At 43.8% G+C, this 19,641-nt stretch overlaps 1 protein-coding gene across 1 annotated transcript in view; it reads left to right on the top strand.

Moving 5' to 3' along the window:
• The first annotated feature begins 582 nt into the window (after positions 1 to 582).
• The window catches only part of Ncapg2 (non-SMC condensin II complex subunit G2), a 60,896-nt gene continuing 41,837 nt past the window's right edge, over positions 583 to 19,641 (top strand). Inside the window, exons 1-10 of the mRNA XM_069997207.1 lie at positions 583 to 672; positions 2,399 to 2,510; positions 4,051 to 4,239; positions 4,845 to 4,959; positions 7,290 to 7,444; positions 9,818 to 9,952; positions 13,329 to 13,423; positions 15,339 to 15,408; positions 16,684 to 16,770; positions 19,161 to 19,253. Coding sequence (XP_069853308.1) covers positions 2,433 to 2,510; positions 4,051 to 4,239; positions 4,845 to 4,959; positions 7,290 to 7,444; positions 9,818 to 9,952; positions 13,329 to 13,423; positions 15,339 to 15,408; positions 16,684 to 16,770; positions 19,161 to 19,253 — 1,017 coding nt within the window. The 5' untranslated portion in view covers positions 583 to 672; positions 2,399 to 2,432. The remainder of the gene's footprint in view (positions 673 to 2,398; positions 2,511 to 4,050; positions 4,240 to 4,844; positions 4,960 to 7,289; positions 7,445 to 9,817; positions 9,953 to 13,328; positions 13,424 to 15,338; positions 15,409 to 16,683; positions 16,771 to 19,160; positions 19,254 to 19,641) is intronic.

Here is a 19,641-nt window from a genome sequence, read left to right as displayed (position 1 = left end):
AAGCCCCGCCCCGCCTCCCAGGCCCCGCCCCGCCGCCCGCCCCACCTCCGAACCCGTCCCAGCCCCGCCCCGCCGCCCGCCCCGCCTCCCAGGCCCCGCCCCCGCCCCCCCGCCGCCCGCCCCGCCTCCGAACCCGTCCCAGCCCCGCCCCGCCTCTTTCCCCGCCTCTCAAGCCCCGCCCCCCCCTCCCAAGCCCAGCCCCGCCTCCCAGGCTCCGCCCCACCCCGCCGCCCGCCCCACCTCCGAACCCGTCCCAGCCCCGCCCCGCCTCTTGCCCCGCCTCTCAAGCCCCGCCCCGCACCCTTTCCCCATCCTTCCTTCCTCCCTTTTCCTCCCTCTCTCTCCCTACCCGGCTGTCTTCCGCCTCCGCCCGCTCTCACCAGGAATTGGTCGCGAGCCAGTGACGTCAGCGCGGGAAGGCACGGCTCGTTGGCGGCACGCAGCCGCGGGCTTTTTCCCCAGGCCCCGCCCAAAGACGGCCCTCGGGAGGGCGGGGCCTTTCGACCCAGCGGGTGGGCGGGGCCCGCGCCGCCGTCCCGCTCTCGCGAGAGTGCCTTTGGTGACGCGCGAGGGCGCGAGCGTCGTGGGCGCGGGCGGCCGGTTTGAATCTAGTCCGAGCGCGGGAAGCGCGGGTCCGGACCCGGGTACGGCATCGCGGCCGGCTCTCCTCAGGTGAGGCCGCCGGCGGCGCGGGGCCGCGTCCGCGCTGCGGGCGGCCGGGGCGGCGGATGGGGGTCGGGCAGGGGCCGCGGCTGCCGGCCGGCCGGGCGACCGGGTCGGGGCCCGGGGCGCCCGGGCAGGCCGGGCCCGCGCCCTGGGGCCCCCCCGCGGAACCCCGGCCCTGCCTCACTTCAGTCCGGGAAGACGGGAGTTCCTGGTTCGCTTCTCTAGAGCAGACGCCATTTGCCGGTCCTGGGACTTGAACGCGGGCCCGGGTGCGATTGCTCAAGGCTCGCCCGCTGCCCCGCGAGCCCCGGGGTCGCCCCGGCTGGCTGGGACCCGCGCGGTGGCTGCCTCCGCCCCTGCGTTCCCCCGGTCATTCCTCTCCCTTTTCGGGGTATTGGGGTTTGCGCCCGACCCCTGGAGCCAGGCTCCCCTCCCTCTGTCTCTTTTTCAGTGCCAGCCCTGGGCCTGAACTTGGGACCTGGGCACTGTCCCTGCTTTTGCTCAAGACTACTGCTTGAGACACAGCCCACTTCCAGCTTTTTGGGTGGTTTATTGGAGATAAGAGTCTCACGGATTTTTCCTGCCTGGGCTGGCTTTGAACTGTGAGCAGATCTCAGCCTCCTGAGTAGCTAGGTTTCCAGGCGCCAGCCGCCAGTGTGTCTGGATTCCCCACTATTTTTTGATGATCAGAATCTGGCTTTGGTCATAGTTTCACCATTTGAATTGGGCAGTAAGGTGGCTCGTCTTTTGCTTTACTTTGTAGGTGTTATTTTCTACTTCTCTTTGTCCAATTTGGAACTTAAGATACAGGACTGTATGTTTAGTTAGGGTGATTCCTATCTTTAATTGCTGCCAACAATTTTTCATGTTGCTGAATTTATAACAGGACAAGGGTTTTACTCTTTTTTGTTGTTGTTCAGTCATGGGGCTTGAACTCCGGGCCTCGGCACTGTCCCTCACTCAGCTCTTCAGTTCTTCAGAACTCTAGCTAGGCTAGAGTTCTACCACTTGAGCCACAGCCCCCCTTCCGGCTTTTTCTGCTTATGTGGTGCTGAGGAATCGAATCCAGGGCCTCATGCATGCAATGCAAGCACTCTACCACTGAGCCACCTTCCCAGCCCCCAGGTTTTTACTCTTAAAATGAGGGGATCCTATTACAAATACATTTCATCATTTACTAGATGATATGAGCACCAGGTGGTGTAAATGTGGAATAGGATTTGCTGGGAGTGTTAAGATTTACCTGAATGTAGAAAAGAGGGTAAACAGGGTCCTCTGAGCTCTCTCTATCCTACTGGGATGGAGGGAGAGTGAATGCAGTAACTAACAAGCTCCCAAGTGGCTCCAGGGCTTCTGTTGTGGCTCTCACTTTGAATAACAAGCTCTCACTTTAACAACAGGAAGACAATGAAGTGGGATCTCTTGGTGGAGAAATAGCTCTATAGAAAAGGAGTCTTCAGAGTTCAGTTGTAGGAACTAGCCTGTTCTGACCCAGCATCTATTCAGTGTACTAAACCTGAAAATAGGTGAGCTTCCTGGAGCCATTTGGGTTCCCTTTCCTTAGGTGGTAACGTGACTAGTGATTATTTTAACAATCTCATTTGAGGAAATAATATCTCAGATAATTGTAACAGAAATTGTCTACCATGAGATAGGAATTTCTTTCAGTTTGTCTTGTAGGAAAAGATGTATTTGCCAATATTACTTATAGTATGATTGTGTACTTCTCCAGGATTACAAATGTCATTTGAACAGTTTCATCTGTCATGGAAAAACGTGAGTCATTTGTGCAAGCCGTGTGTAAGGAGCTGATTGAAGACTTCCTGCAGTTTGTTCAGCTTGATGTAAGTTCTGTTTTGGCTTTCTTGTGTTTTTGACTGTTGCTGATATGTCCAAAAACCATTTAGTCCCCAAATGAAATAGTTATCTCAGAGAATTGTTAGGGGCCAGTATTTATTTTTAAAATCTGCAAGAAACCATGTTAGATTCAAGTAGGTCTGCTTATGGGCTGAGCTAGAATATGGAAGGCAAGCAGAAGTTTAACATCCATCTGTTTAACCATGGGGAAGCATTTGAGGACTGAAGAAGACAGGTTGTGTTTGAACCTGAAGAGGTTCCAATGCCAGAGTGGAAGGGACAGTGAGAAACCCTCTGCCATTTTAGGGAGTTCAGATTTTGTTCTGGCAGCGTGGCTGTCCACAGAGTGCCCAGCATGCCCAAGTGAGGAGGGCCAGGAAGTGGAGGGGAAACAGAGCAGAAGAAAGGGAAAGGAACATTTGCCTTTGGAAAACTCCATTGGTGAGAGAGGAGTCTGTGCTTGTCCTGGGTGCTGAATGTGGGGTAGAAGCAAGAACTCTCAGCTGGTGTGTGGATATGAGTGGGGAGAGCCAAGGAAGATGCCAGGTTTGAGGAAGAAGATGGAGGTGCCAGCTGCAGGGCCACAGTCACTAGACGTGTCTGAAGATCTCGAGGAAGTCCGGGGTACAGACAGGAGGAGTGTTACCAGCTGCATCAGATCTGTGGTAGAGGAGCAGCTGAGAGGCCTTGGGTGGAGTTCTGCTAAGATACTCAGGACTTTAGGGCATGGGATTCTGAGCCTCCCTGCCTTATCTGTTCTAGTTGTGCAATAAAAATCAAATTATAGAAGATAGCAAGTTAGAGAATAGCCTAATAATTAATTGGATGCTAGCAACACTTATCAGATTTTAAAACAAATGAGCTTTTTTGAAACAGGAGCTTTGATTTTGTATTACAAAATGCTATCTTAAAACTTAGCACACTTACAAGGCAATATCACAGAAGTATTTATAAGAGCAAAATATAATTTATAACTACATAAGTGCTTTAGCAGTCAAAGTTATTTAAAGTCTGTGAAGGATGATAATCAGGGGAGGAATCCAAACATGTAACTCCTCTGAACAACTGACTGTTTATCAAAATGATACCAGGAAGTGGAAACAGTTTTGGGGGAGGAAGGGCAAAGGGGATGGGCACTAAATGGAGGGAAGGTGAGCCAATGCAGTCATATTCTGTGTACATTATGACCTGTATCACTTGAGGGTAGAGATGGGGAACCATGGAAGGGTGACATTGATGAAGCACTGTGTTCATCACCCCATTTATGGAACTCTAACCTCTTTGAACAACTGCTTAATAGTTTTTGAAAGAGCTAAAATATTTTTTATAAAAGCTATGTGAAGTCCAAAGGTTGCTTTTGCAAACAACCTTCCTTTAGTATTAACTAAAACCTCAGTGAATGAACTGATTAATGAATTAATAAAGCCAAAAGGCAAATGTAACAACTTAAGAGCACACACCGCTAAGCACATAGCATCTTTTGATGCTGAGAAGAACACAGCTAACTTTTTTATGTGTGTTTTACAGAAAGATACTTCAGACCCTTTCAGTCTAAATGAGTTACTAGATGAATTATCAAGAAAACAGAAGGAAGAATTATGGCAAAGGCTGAAGAGTTTATTAACAGAAACATTATTAGAAAGCCCAGTGGATGGATGGCAGACGGTGGGAGTGCAGGGTGAAGATAACATGGAAGTAGAGGATGGCCCCAAAATGGTATTTGTCTTTCAAAAATTTAAAAAAAAATCTCTTTTCTATATTAAAAATTACTGAGAATAACTGAACTTAAGAAAATGTTTTAAGAGGATAGAAGTGAATGCTAGGTGTAATTTCTGTTTGTTGTAGTTTTCAGACCTTGCTGCTATTTATTGCTACGATGCAGCTTGAGCCACAGTGCCACTTCCGGTTTTCTAGTGGTTTATTGGAGTCTCACAGACTTTGCTGCCCGGGATGGCTTTGAACCTCGATCCTCAGATTTCAGCTTCCTGAATAGCTAGGATTACAGACATGAGCTTCTGGTGCCTGCCCTTTTTGTTTTGTTTTGTTTTTTGGTGCCTGTCCTGGAGCTTGTACTTGCTCAAGGCTAGTACTCTACCACTTGAGCCACAGCTCTACCTCTGCGCTGCCCCTGCACCCCCGCCCCCCCACCTTTGATGCTTAATTGGAGATAATGGTCTCACTGACTTTTCTTCCCTGGACTGCTTAGAACTGTGATCTCAAATCTGAGCCTCCTGAGTAGCTAAACTAACTTAATTTCTTTTAAAATTTGAGTTTTAAATTTGTGATTTTAATTCATTTATATTTTTATTTTTCACTTATAGAAAAATAGCATAAAAATAATTCATGCAATCACATCTGTGATTCTTGCTTCTGTATCTGTAATAAGTGAAAATTCGAACTTTGAGGCCCTCTTGGAATGTGCTGTTATATTAAATGGTAAGTGCTTTTGTTACAAGTAGCATATTTAGCAATATTGTACTAAAGTGACCACCTGTTTTCATGAGTAGTGTTGAGTTTAGAAGCAGAAGTGGATTAGAAACATAGCTTTGAACTCAGGCTCTTAGTTCAACTGGAAAAGGAGCAGTCAGGTACTGTTCTGAGTAACTTGCTTAATTTGGGGTGTGTTTGAATGTTTCAGGTGGTGAAGATGTGCAGTTCCGAGCAGCTACCCTCTTGTTTGCAAGTTCTGTAGGATAGTCTGTCTTGACTTACAGGACCATGACCAAGAGCTTCTTTTTTTTTTTTTTTGTCGGTCATGGGGCTTGAACTCTGGGCCTGGGCGCTGTCCCTCAGCTCTTCAGCTCAAGGCGAGCACTCTACCACTTGAGCTACAGCGCCAGTTCCAGTTTTCTAGTGGTTTATTGGAGATAGGAGTCTCACGGTCTTTCCTGCCCGGGCTGGCTTTGAACCGCGATTCTCAGATCTCAGCCTCCTGAGTAGCTAGGATTACAGGCGTGAGCCACCGGCGCCCGGCACCAAGAGCTTCTTGAAGCACAAGATTTTATGATAAATTTCTCAGCTGCTACTCTGTTGTTGTTTTATCTCCTTCTAGACTGAGTGCCAATTTAACCAAGAACTTACAACTGAATTTTTTCCTCTAAATACATTATGAATATAATCTAAAGAGTAATTGTTGCCTTCCTTGGTTCTTTTAGAGTTTTAACTGAATTGTAAAGTTGTTACTAGCTTAGGAAGTACACTAGTCTGAATTAATGCAAGATTTAGTAATTAAGTATTTACATTAAATTACTGAATAGGCATAAAAGCATTTTTTTTCTTTTTTTATTATTATTATTTTTTTAATTGTATTTTATTTTATTTGAGAACATACTGTACAGAGGGGCTACAATTACATGGGCAGGATAATGCATACATTTCTTACCAAGCATTGCAGCCTCCTCCTTTGTTTACCCTTCACTTCCCTTCCCCGCCTCCCCCCTCCCCCCGCATAAAAGCATTTTTATCTCTTAAGAATGATTTGTGTATGTGTGCACATGTGTGTTTATGTCACTACTGGGGCTTGAACTTAGGGCCTGGGTGCTGTCCCTTAATTTTTTTTGCTCAAGGCCAGTGTCTACCACTTGAGCTGTAACTTTACTTCCAGCTTTTTGATGGATAATTGGAGATAAGAGTCTCACAGATTTTCCTGCCTGGGCTGGCTTTGAACTGCAGTCCTCAGATCTCAGCCTCCTGAGTAGCTTGGATTACAGATGTACCCTTCTGGTACCAGGATAAGAATGGTTTTTAAGAACATTCCTTAAGCCAGGCAGAAATTAAAGACCCATACACAAAAAATGCCTCTATCTCTCACTATGAGTGTAATTTAGAATATTCTCATTTTTAACATCACTTGGATTGATGGATTTCTTTAGTGTATTGTTTTGATCAGAGTGTTTGAAATTCAGCCTCAATAAAAAGTCATCCCTGAGCCAGATGACATTGGCTCATGCCTGTAATCATAGCTACTCGGACTAAGATCTGAGGATCACATTTGAAGCTGACTCAGGCAGGAAAGTCTGTGAGATTCTTACCTCCAATTAAACATTTAAAAAACCAGAAATGGATCTGTGGCTCAAGTTATAGAACACTGGCCTTGAGCACAAAAGCTCAGGGACAGCACCTAGGCCCTGAGTTCAAGTCCCAAGGTCAGCATGCACGTACACAAAAGGTCTCAGATGTTTGTGAATTTACTATCAGGTTATTTGTACAGTGTTGACATAATGTCTGGTTAAGTGACATTGTAGTGGCTATCAAATTCTTAGTTAATTTAGAATCTTAACTTATAGTGACATCCAGAAATCTGGATAATTGTGAGCATATTGCTAGTATTATGAATTTAATTATTGAGCTTTTTGGTTTATAAAAACAAATCATGCTCATTATGGTGTGATGAGCCATATTTATTGTGATAGCTACTTTTACTGTTTCTCACCTATGTAAGAATTTGAAGCTACTATATCCAGGGAAAATGATAGCAGACTAGTAGTAAACAGAGCTGACTACTGGTGTTAGTAAGGTTGATGGAAAATTGGAATGTGGCCAGTATGATCTGTATGAAGCTTTGAAGTCTAAAGGTCTTTGTTTTGTTGAATCTTTTTAAATAATAAGTATCATTTCATTAAGCATTTTCACTCTGTACACAAGGTATATAAATACTTGGCATATTAAAGATAATACTTTATTTACTTGGGAAAGCTTTATATTGTTCAAAATAGTCATACTTTGTACTATGGAATCTGGACTGATAAGAATTTGTTCTGTTTTAGGCATTTTATATGCCTTACCTGAATCTGAACGAAAACTCCAGAACTCCATTCAGGATCTGTGTGTCAGATGGTGGGAAAAGGGTCTGCCTGCCAAGGAGGACATGGGGAAGACTGCTTTTATCATGCTGCTGAGGAAGAGTCTGGAGACCAAAGCAGTATGTTTCCTTAATCCAACCTAAGTGTTGCTCTACAGGGGTCTGATGGGGCCTGATTCAGGTAGCCAAGCTGGGGGGTTTCTTACAGTTAAGATGTGCACATACAAGGGTAGGTGCAGTGCTTACATTGAGATGGAGAGCCAGGGTTTTCCTCCACCGTTTTCTTTCCTCAGCGGTTGGCTGCTGTCTCTGTCCTTGCTCCATGGTTGCCACCTTCACCTTCTCATACCAATTCAGGCAGGAAGAGAAAGCAAGGGAGCAGTGTTCATGGGCTCATTTGTTGAGAAGCTAAGGGACAGACGGTGTGGTGTGGGGGTGTCTGGGGGGCTCTGCATCTCAGTGGTCCTCTGAGAGGGACTGGGCAGGTAGTTTGGCAGAGCCTTGGACCAAGACTTGGGCAGATCCTGAACTATTATTGGGATTTTTTTCACATTACAGTTGTAGTTCTAAGAAAATTGTGATGGGGCCAAGGGATAAACCACACTTTGTTGTTTGGGCTGGTCCTGGGGCTTGAACCCAGGGCCTGAGCACTGTCTCTGAGCTAGTGGTCTACCACTTGAGCACCACTTCAAGCTTTTTTGAGTAGTTAATGAAGCTAAAGTCTCATGACCTTTTCTGCTCCAGATGGTTTCAAGTCATGAGCCTCATATCACAGTCTCCTGAATTGCTAGGATTACAGGTGTGAGCCACCAGTGCCTGGCTCTAAAGAGCATTTTTGAAAGATACAACTCAAACTATTTCTCATACTTTAATCTTTGGTGTGTAGATGAGAAATCTAGACTAAATCTATAGACTAGAAACAGAACAGTTATTGTCCTGATTGAGGCAATAATACATATTGGGCAAATGAAAATAAAAAAGTTGTCAAAACTTTTGCCATCTCATTGTGATCATTGTTTTAGGACATTGAAGATAACTTGTTTTTGACTCTACCCACCAGTATCTACTTCCATAGGATAACTCCTGGTGGATATGAATTTGAAGACTTCAATATGTTTTGCCAATGGCTTTCTAGAAGGCTTTTACTTGTTTAGGCTACGCATGTATCTGAGGGCCTGAGTAGGTGTTCTGCAAGGAGTAGTCAAGGTTAGGGCATAAAAGCCCTTGGCTGTACTGTAACCAGCTGTCTAATTTTCTCTGTTGCTCTGGGGAAGGACTGAGAAATTCTTTTTCTTTTTCTTTTTTTTTTTTTTTTTTGTCGGTCGTGAGGTTTGAACTCTGGGCTTGGGCGCTGTCCCTCAGCTCTTCAGCTCAAGGCAAGTGCTCTATCCTTGAGCCACAGCGCCATTTCCTGCTTTCTGGTGGTTTATTGGAGATAAGTCTCATGGACCGGGGTGGCTTTGAACCAAGATCCTAACCACGATCAGATCTTAGCCTCCTGAGTGGTTAGGATTACAGGTGTGAGCCATTGGCTCCCGAGAAATTCTTTTTAGTGTCAGAATTTATTTGCAAGCTATCATTCATTTTTGGGCTGGGAATGTGGGTTAGTGGTAGAGTAGTAGAGCGCTTGCCTAGCATGCATGAAGCCCTGAGTTTGATTCCTCAGCGCCACATAAGCAGGAAAGGCCAGAAGTGGCTCTGTGTCTCAAGTGGTAGAGTGCTAGCCTTGATCCAAAAGAAGCTCAGGGACAGTGCCCACACCGAGTTCAAGCCCCAGGACTGGCAAAAAAAAAAAAAAATGTGTTTTTTTTTTCATTTTCTTGCTGGTAGTTTAGCTTTTAAATCAACCCCATTTTAAATGTCCTTGTAATATGTCCTTGTAATAGTCTAAAATTGTTCTGTTCAATATAGTGGCTAATAGCCATGTGAAGCAATTGATGCAAAATGAAGAATTTGAGCCAGGCTCCAGTGGCTCATGCCTGTAATCCTAGCCAATCAGATCCAGGGGATTATAGTTCAAAACCAGCCTAGGCAGAAAAGTCTGCAAGACTCCCACCTCTAAAAGAACCAGCAAAAGTCTGGGCTGGAAGGGTAGCTCAAGTGGTAGAATTGCAGCTGAGCAAGTGTGAGGCCCTGAGTTCAGATTGTGTTGCCAAATAAGGAAAAAAAATTGGTTCTGTGTAGTAGACAGTCTGTAGCTGTAGCCAGCTCTGGCCAGTGGCTGTGTAGTGAACACCTCAGACAGAGCATGCTTATTAAGGGAGGTGGAGTTGAACAGGTTTTGACTGCTTTTGCCTATGTTAAAATGTTCTCTAGAGCTACAAGTAAATTTGTAAATTTGTTTACTTCTCGCTTTCCTGTGACTTGTTGATTTATCTGTAATTGTCCTTATTGGTGATGTAAAATATAAGTAATTTGAAGTTTGACTTTACTATTCATTTAAAGAAGAACAAACCCTAACTACACCATTGTTCTTTCTGGTTTCATTCTCAGGGTGCAGATGTGTGTCGGATCTGGCGCATTCATCAGGCTTTATATTGTTTTGATTATGATTTGGAGGAAAGTAGAGACATTAAAGATATGCTGCTTGAATGCTTCATAAATGTCAATTATATCAAGAAAGAAGAGGTAAATAGCTTTTTCTTTTTGTTCTGTTTGTGAACTACTTCTTTATAGAAGCTTTTCCCATATTTGTTTGGCTACTGTTTGTGTCATGCCTAGCATAGCATTTCATGGAAGAGCTGTGTATTTTTTTCTTGTTTTTGTTGGTTGTGGGTCTTGAGCTATGGGCCTGGGCGCTGTTTCTCAACTCTCCAGCTCAAGGTGAGCCCTCTATCACTTGAGCCACAGTGCCACTTCATTTTCTGGTAGTTAATTGGAGATAAGAGTCTCATGGGGACTTTCTTGCCTGGTCTGGCTTTGAACGGTGATCCTCAGATCTCAGCCTTCTGAGTAGCTAGGATTAAAGGGGTGAGTCACCAGCGCCTGGCTTAAGCTGTGTATTCTTTGTACCTCAGTTTGTATGGCAGTGTCAAGCACACACTTAAACAAGTCTTGTTTTTATTTGTCATCAAATTGAATTGTAACAGGTGAGTCCTGGGTGGGCTGGGGAGGGGTGGGGAACCATGCTTGCATTAAAAAAAAAAAAAAAAAACTCAGGGTCTGGGTGCTATCTCTGGTGCTATTCCTTTTGCTTGCTCTTCCGCTTGAGCCACAGCTCCACTTCTGGCTTTTTGAGTAGTTTATTGAAGGTAACAGTTTTATGGACTTCCTGCCCTGGCTGGCTTCCAATCGCAATCCTATAGGCATGAGCCACCCTGGCACATGGCTCATAATTGCATTTTTGTTTGTTTTGTTGGTCATGGGGCATGAACTGTGGGCCTGAGTGCTGTCCCTCAGCTCTTTAGCTCAAGGTGCTCTACCACTTGAGCTACAGTGCCACTTCCAGTTTTCTGGTGGTTTATTGGAAGTAAAGAGTTTCACGGACTTTCCTGCCCGGGCTGGCTCTGAGCCGCAGTCCTCAAATCTCAGCCTCCTGAGTAGCTAGGATTACAGGCTTGAGCCACTGGCGCCCAGCTCATAATTGCATTAAAAAAATTTTTTTTAAATTGATATTAGGTGATTACATAAATTTCACAGTATTGTGGAGTAGTGAGTATTGTGGAGTAGTGATACTTGGCTAAAGTCACAAACACACCTTCACAAGGCAAATTGTTTTGTTTTGTTTTGTTTTTTTTGGTCAGTCGTAGGGCTTGAACTCTGGGCCTGGGCGGCAAATTGTCATTCATGGTCTATAAAGTTTGTGAATTCTATGAGCTTTAATGATACAATTATTTCTTCTACATCAGGTGATACTTACATTTCTTTCCTTTTGCTTAGTGTAAGCTGTTCCCTCTTTTCCTCTCATTCCTCCCTTACCATCACTGTCTTTGGGTTGTTTAGTTCATTTTCATCCAGTGCAGCTGATGGGCCAGTCAGTTGTATGTTTTCCCATTTCCCACTGATTCTGTGCCCTCCTAGTTTCCCTCCATTGCGGGCATAAATAAATAAATACACACACACACACCATATATGTGGTCAAGAGCATGGAGTCATTTAGCAATGATAGGACAAAGTGAGTGGCTGTCCTTTGTTTCTCGAGTCCTGTTTACTCTGTCATATCTCCTTGCATTTTGGCGTTACATCTACATATCAGGGAGACCATGTACCATTTGTCTCTTTCCTCTTGGCTTACCTCGCTCAACATGATTTCTTCTAGTTCCATCCATTTCCCTGCAAATGCCGTCATTTTGTCCTTTCTAATGGCTGCCTAATATTTCCTTGTATATAGGTAAGGTCTGCACAGGGACACATCCCTCCCTCTTGGCTAAGTCTTGGCCCAGTGCCTATTACCTAGGTAACCAGCACACCTGGAAGCAGTCACCTTCCTCTCCTGCTAGGTCACATCCTGGGCCACCTCTGGTCACCTGCCTCCCATCTGACCCTGAGGTCACATCTGGATCCAGTGTGGCCACACCTCTTCCTGTCCCTGGCCTAGATACGTCCTGGCCCAGGGGTGGGTCACCCCTTTCCTTTTCAGCCATGCCTCTCTGCCATGCGCAGCACGGGGGGTGGGGGTGGGTAGCAGTTTGGTAAATAGCAGTTCGCCTGAATAGTGTGTGGTTTTCTCTTCATCGGCTACCTAGTGAAACCTCCCTATTTGATATACCTTACAGTCAGTAGTCCAAAAACTGTCACCGTACAACGTTCTCCCTTTCTTTTTCTGCCCATCTGGTAAATACGGAGAAGGCCTCTGGCCTGTTACGCTGGTTACATTGGGTGGTTCCCCTTTGGCTGCTAAGCCTTAGGGCTAGTCAAAGTGACATGTGCTTTAAACATGAAGTGTGTGGGCGTGAGGACTCAGTGTGAGCGAAGCATTATAAAATATCTCAGTCTTCTTTGTATTTGTTATGTACTTGTTATAAATGATATTTTGGAAATAATCGCTTCATATAAAATGTTAAAAAGTGAAATTAGTTTTGTTTGTTTTTTTTTTACTCTTACTGGCATGGTTTCTAGAGAATTAAAAATTACAGAGTAGGAAGCCAGTGAGGTTATACAGTTGGCTAAACTGCATCTTATGCAATGCTGGGTTGAAAAACTTTGTTTAAAACTTTGTTTCCTCCTTTGAATATCACATGTCTACACTCAGTTTTCTGATCAGTCACTGATGTGGTCAGGCAACTTTCCAGTTACTAACAGTGTTAATAACTGTTTAACTGTAAACTTTACTGGCAAGTTACTTACAGTGAATGCTCTTGTTACAAATGGTTTACCTCATTTAAATCAAAGTGTTGGCTGTGTAGAACCACACAGGCTGTAGGGAAGCATTTGTGAGCAGTGACAGTTCATGGACTGTCACTGAGGAAATTCTTAAGAGAGTATAAGCGTTCTTTCTTCTTGGAATCGTGTGTAGTCTAGTGGCATGCACCTAAACTAATTATGTGATATAACCAGTGCTATATGTGATTGATGGCAAACAGTTTCCTGACTTCATGGGTCTCAGTTTTCTCATTTATGAAAGATGAGCAGTTCCGTCTCCACGCCCAAGTGCTCAGTTTCCAGCCCTCTTCCATATCAGGTTATGTGACTGTCAAAGGCAGAGCCAGAATGAAATGAAGGACCCATCGTCAGGGTCTGCATGGCTGTATCTCTTGAGTGGCCCCAGTGTCTGCCTACAGAAGTCTTTGCCCAACTCCACCGATGTGTGCAAGTTTGTAATCACACTTCCTTTTTAGGAATAGCCAACTTTAATAATATTGTTTATTAGTTATTGGGAACTTTTTGTTTATTGCAGTTTTACTTCACTTTTTTGTTTTGTTTTTGAGGTGTGAGCTTACTGTGAAGCCCAAGCTAAGCGGGGCTCAGCTTGTGATCCTTTTACCTCAGCCTCCTGAGTACTGCTTCACCACGCCCAGCTTTTAGTTTCAGTTTCAAGATCAAACCCTGTTTGTTTTTTAAACAGGGAAGAAGATTTCTTAGCTTTCTCTTCAGTTGGAATGTAAACTTTATTAAAATGATCCATGGCACCATCAAAAACCAGTTACAGGGATTACAAAAGTAAGTATTAAAGGTAATTATAATTTTGTGCTGTTAATGTGACTTTGGCTTTGAAAAATCTATTTACTCATTTTCGTGCCTGTCTTGGGCTTGAACTCAGCACCTAGGTGCTTTCCATGAGGTTTTTTTGCTCAAGACCAGCACTCTACTACTTGACCCACAGCTCCATTTCCAGGTTTTTGCTGGTTAATTATATATAAAAGTTTCGCAGACTTTCCTGCCAGGAGTGGCTTTGAATTGGAATCCTTGGATCTCTGCCTTTTGACTAGCTAGGATTACAGATGTGAGCCACCACCAGCCCAATTGACTTGGCTTTTCAGAGTTATATTAGTCAGGCACTGATGTCTCAGGAGACTGAGATGTGAGCATGGCAGTCCAAAGCCCAGCTTGGGCAGGAAAGCGTGTCCAGTCACCCACCAAAAAGCTGGAAGTGGAGCTGTGAATCAAGGTAGAATGCTGGCTTTGAGCAGAAAAAGCTAAGGGACAGCACACAGGCTCTGGAGTTGAAGTTCTAGTACCAACACGTATGTGCGCGTGCACACACACACACACACACACACACACACACACAGTTATATTGATGTATTGAAAGCTTTGGAATTAATGTAACATTATATGCCACTATATCACCAGGTAGTTTTTGTTAAACTACTATTATAGTAGGACATCATTCTTTCAGTAGTAACCACTGAAGTTAAGCTTTTTAAATTTGTCTCTTCTCCTTCCCTCTCTTTCCTCCCCTCTTCTTTCCTTTTTCCCCTCTTCCCTTCTGTCCTCTCCATCATCCCTCCTTTTCTTCTTTCCTCCCTATCTTCTCCCTCCCTCTCCTTCTTTGCTCCCTCTCCCTCCCCTGCCCCCTTTTCCTTCCTTCCTTCCCTTCTCACTAGTTGTCCAGGCTAGTCTCAATCCTAGAGACTCAAACTCAGGCTCCAGTAATTCTCTTATCTCAGATAACTGGAACTTGACATGGTAATGGTTCTCTAGTCAAATTATGTACCCTAAGCTTAGGTCTTAGCCTCATTCATAACAAAGCCCAGGTCATTAGTATCTCTGATAATATTCTGAATGTAAAGTATGTCTCTTCTGGTGATTGCTGGGAAGAGCCTTCTGGTTGAAGAACCCAGGGAAGCAGAATTCGATGCTCCATGACCAGTACTGCTCTTCACATAGCACTGGTCAGAGGTGGCTTTTGAATGTTTGCATTTGCTCAGTGCTGGCATTGAATACTCGTGTGCATTTCAGAAGCAGTCCTTGTTAGCTCTCTCTTTTCAAAAAAAATTTTTAAATTTGTATCATTATAAAGGTGATACACAGAAGGGCACAGTCAGGTAGTGAGTACATTTCTTTTTAGACAGTGTCAACCTTTCCCTTGCTCTCTCAGATTTTCCCTCCTCTTATCTCTTTTGAGGTGGGCTGTGTAGATTAAATTTCCAACCACTGGTAACTGTAAATAGTAAGTTGGGATTTAGTTCTTGATTTCTGATGGCAAAGTTTCTGCTACATTCTAGGTTGCTTTCTGATAGTTCCTCATTTGGGTTAATAATAGGTTTTTAAACTTCTGTGATTCAAAGGTCAACTGATAATTTAAAGGTTCTTGTATTTGAGGACTTAGTATCTTAGACAGTCCAGAATGACTGCAGGTCAAAATTTACTTAATATTGGAGTGATTTTGCCTTTAGAATTTGGTTATTGGCTTAGGTTCTTACAGTTTCACAGGAAATGGTAAAATTCTGGAGGCATTTACTCAAGATCAAGAAAGAGTATTTCTTTCTACTCCGGGTAAGTTTGCCGAGCCTTGGTCTATCTAAACAGAACTTCTTTCCCAGGGAGGCAGAGGAACTGAAATGATACATATTAAAGGCCTAATTCTTGAAACTTGAACTAAACACATCTTTTTTTTTTTTTTTTTAAATAGGTCTTTGATGGTACACATTGCAGAAATTTATTTCAGAGCTTGGAAGAAGACTTCAGGGAAAATATTGGAGGTATTTTCATTTTCTTAAATGCTTGCTGTATTTTAGTTACTAAAGTACTTAGTCAGGACTCTTTAAAGCTGTGTCTGCTATTACAGAGATGAGGCAGTCTTGACTGTGTTTGTCTGCGTGCAGAAGCGTAGCCTCAGGAGTCACATCGCTCACCACCAGTGCCTCCTGGAGTGATTTTGAGAATTGAGAGACATTCACCGTGAATATAGTTAGCCTTCACAACTGTTCTAGTTACAGAGATATGGTTATATAACTCATAACCCCTGTGAACAATTTAGCAACCCTTTCAGACAAAAATGAAGTGTCTGTTATCTCTTAACATTTTTCTCATTTTCGGTTCTAAGCATACGGGTAAACATTTTAAGTTCAAAGTGTCCTTGGAGAGTCCTCCTGATCCTTCTCTTTGGAGCGCTGGTGGTGGCTGGTGGAGGCTGGTCAGGGCAAGCTGTAGTTACCATGGTTTAGTTTGTTTTTGTTTTCTCTCTTTTCCACACTGCTCTTCTGCCAAACATAACCTCAGTTTCCAGTGTCAGGGTTTGTCACTGACTTCTACTTCTGGAAAACAAAAATCTGCTATAGTCCCCTACAGACAACTTTTTAAAAATATCCTTCTCTGAGGCCAGAGTCCTGTTCGCAGGAGGTATGAGGTTTAAATAACAGACTGCAGGGTCTGCTGGGGTTGGGAGTTGTTCTTGTAGGCTTGGCCCTTCCTGCCTTGCTCCACCCTGAGTTCTTTCTGAACCCTGGGCTGCAGAAGAGGTTCTCACACCCCTTCCTGCCCAGCCCTTCTTAGGGGCAGCCTAAGAATGTTGTTCTTTTTAGTTAGTTTTGAGTCCTGGTCCCCACTAAGAGGTGTTACTATTGCAGATCTGAGGAGACTCTTGGAACAGGCCTCCAGTGCTAGGTGGAAGCTTGCTGTACTAGGGGCACAGGTTTTACACTCCTCAGATAAGACAGCAGCTAAGTGCTGTCCATGGTACGTGAAAACTGAGTGAGGAACTATAGAGAGGCATAGAATTACAGTGAGAAAGCTCTGTTGAGAAGATCCAAGAGGTCCCTTCTGAATATAAGGTAGACTATTCCAGCCATTCATCCCTGCCGGGCCATGGCCCACGGGGGCCCCGGGGCGGCCGGCCGGCCGGGGAGAGGGGAGGGAGGTTGGGGTGGGGGGGAGTGACAAATAATAATTAAAAAAAAAAGGTAGACTACGCAAATGCCTACTGTCTGCCTTGCCACCTGTACACAGCAAGTGTTCAGCAATGTACTTGTTTTCAGACCATTGAAAACGATTGCATCCAGGACTTCATGTTCCATGGCATCCACCTTCCCAGGAAGTCTCCAGTACACTCCAAAGTACGGGAGGTAAGGCACCTCTAATGCTTCTATTGAGAATAAATTGTTGTTGAGATCATGTTTCATCCTTTGTTTTTAGACATTGTTTTGCTTAATTTTTTTTTTTTTTTTTTTGGTTGGTTGGTTGTGGGGCTTGGACTCTGGGCCTGGGCGCTGTCCCTCAGCTCTTCAGCTCAAGGCTAGCACTCTACCACTTGAGCCACAGCACCACTTCTGGCTTTCTGGTGGTTAATTGGAGTCTCATGGACTTTCCTGCCTGGGCTGGCATTAAGCCATGATCCTCAGATCTCAGCCTCCTGAGTAGCTAGGATGACAGGTGTGTGCCACCTGTGACTGGGGTTGTTTCACTTAAATTTAAGAGTTAAGTTATACTTTCAGGCCATCAATCAGAGAGGATTCTCAGAATCTTGATATTTGGTATCTAGCAGTTGTGTTACACCACCTGTGCTGTAATGAGAAAGGCAAACACATGCTTTTGTTAAGACAGGAAGAACTCTGTATTTCCCTCCTTAGCCTTTAGAGTGTTGGGATTACAGCCATGTGCCACTGTGCTTGCAACTACTGTGTTTAAAAGTGAATTTTATGCTGCGTGAATTATGTCTCTACAAAATATTCTAAGCTACTATACCATTGATGCCAAAATGAGATCTCTCTCTCTCCCTCCCTCTCTCTCTCTCCCTCTCTCTCTCTCTCTCTCTCTCTCTCTCTCTCTCTCTCTCTCACACACACACACACACACACACACACACACACGCACACACACAAAGTTAAAGACTAATATTACCTATTACCATTAAACTCTCAGATAAGGAAAAAACAATAGCCCATGTTGTTCTTTCAGGTGAAGATAATAGATTCACTTAGCATGTAGGCTGTTTAATGGTCTGTTTCATGTTTCTAGTTTCCATTGTTCACTAATAAATTTTTTCTCCCAGTGGAATGAATTGTGAAAGTAGGGCAAAACAGGATCTTGAAAAGACTGTGGCTGAGAAAGGAGAAAAGAATGATAGCCACAAGAATGATCTGTTTTCTTCCAGGCACCAGTGGATCATGCTGTAACCCTAGCTACTTGGGAGGCTGGAATTGGGAGGATTATAGTTTAAAGCCAGCCCAGGCCAAAATGTTCCCAAGACCCCTTCCTGATACAGAGCTGGATATGATGGTGTGCATTTCTTGTCCTTGCTATAATGGGAAAGCTGAATATAGGCAGATTGTACCCAGGCATGTGCAATCAGACATCAGGACCCTGTCTTAAACAAAATCAGCAAAATCAGACCTTGAGATGTAGCTCATTCACCTGCCTAGCCAGTGTGAGGGTCTGAATTCAAACCTTAGTACTGCCAAAGGAAAGGGGACAAAAAGGTGATCTGTTTTCTGATTCTTCATAAGTTTTGGTAAAAACTTGGATGTAAATTATGCTTCTGTTGTAAAGGGTCACTGATTAGTGGAGCTGAAAATAGAGAAAAACGTCATCTGTCTCCAGTGGATGGCAGAGAGCCTGCTGATTCCTGCTGCTAGCCGATAATAGTGGGTTTAATGAGCATGTGGGGCCAAGAAACATCAGTTGAGCAAACTCCTTAACACATTCCCCTTTTCCATTGTACACTGAACGTGAGCGGTTTAAACAACAGTTCTATTGAAACAATGCAGCCATTAGAAATTGTTTCTCATGTTTTATCTATTTGGTTTTTTGTTTTTTTTTTTTTTTTGTTTTTTTTTGGTCAGTTGTAAGGCTTGAGCTCTGGGCCTGGACACTGTCCTTTAGCCTTTCAGCTCAAGGGGAGTGCTCTACCACTTGATCCATAGCATCACTTCCGGTTTTCCAGTTGTTAATTAGAGATAAGAGTCTCATGGACTTTCCTGCCTGGGCTGTCTTTGAACCACAATCCTCAGATCTCACTGGCACCTGGCTTATCTATTTGATTTTTAAGACAGGATCTCACTAAGTTGGCCAGGCTGACTTTGACCTCCTGGGCTCACATGATCCACCTTCCATGGCTTTCCTGAATAATCATGACAGAGGAGTGTACCCTTATGCCTGGAATGGAGTACAGAGATCAGAATCCATATTGTAATCTTCATTTCAGTCAGGGTTTCTTTCTCATCATTTGCCATGTCAGAACTGTTATCTTTCTAGGTGCTCTTGCTAGGGAATAGTGTGACAGGGAAGGGAGAGAATAACCTCGCTTCTTGTTTTTGTTGTTGTTGTTGTTGTTTTTAATCTTTGCTCTTTTTTTTTTTTTTTTTTTTTTGAGACAGTCTTGTTATGTAACCCAGCTGGCCTTGAATATTGATTCTCCAGTTTGAGCCTGTTGACTGTTGGGGTTGTAGGGATGCATTACTTTACCAAGCTTGAATACACTTTAAAAACAATATTGCCTTTCTCTTGTTTTTCTTAGGTGTTGAGTTACTTTCACCAACAGAAAATTCGACAGGGAGTGGAAGAGATGCTGTATCGATTATATAAGCCTATTCTTTGGAGAGGATTAAAGGTATTCATTAAAATAAATGTGCCTATGTTCTGGATCTAGCAGTTATGCTTTGAATTGAACATATGCTAATTTAAAAGTGTAATAAGGCAGTAAAAGTAAGATAGGAGACCGAGTATAGTGCCAAATTTTGGAACAAAACGTTTGTGTGTGTTTTTGTTTTGAGATCATGTCTTCCATTGTTCAGGCTGTCCTCAAGCTGTGCACTCAAGTGACCCACCTCCCTCAGCCTCTGGTGGGCGGGACTATAAGCATCACTAAGCCTGTCAGAAAATTGAGCATTTGTTGCAAGGCATTGGTAGTTTACGCCTGTAATCTTTATACTGGGACATCAAGAAGGGTTACATCTTGACCAGAAAAATTGGAAAGACCCTACCAAAAATAACCGCCA

Source organism: Dipodomys merriami, unplaced genomic scaffold (genome assembly GCF_024711535.1).
Source record: "Dipodomys merriami isolate MVZ:Mamm:240054 unplaced genomic scaffold, mDipMer1.0.p SCAF_5, whole genome shotgun sequence".
In the NCBI taxonomy this organism is placed as follows: domain Eukaryota; kingdom Metazoa; phylum Chordata; class Mammalia; order Rodentia; family Heteromyidae; genus Dipodomys; species Dipodomys merriami.
This window is presented reverse-complemented; position numbering and strand designations above follow the sequence as displayed.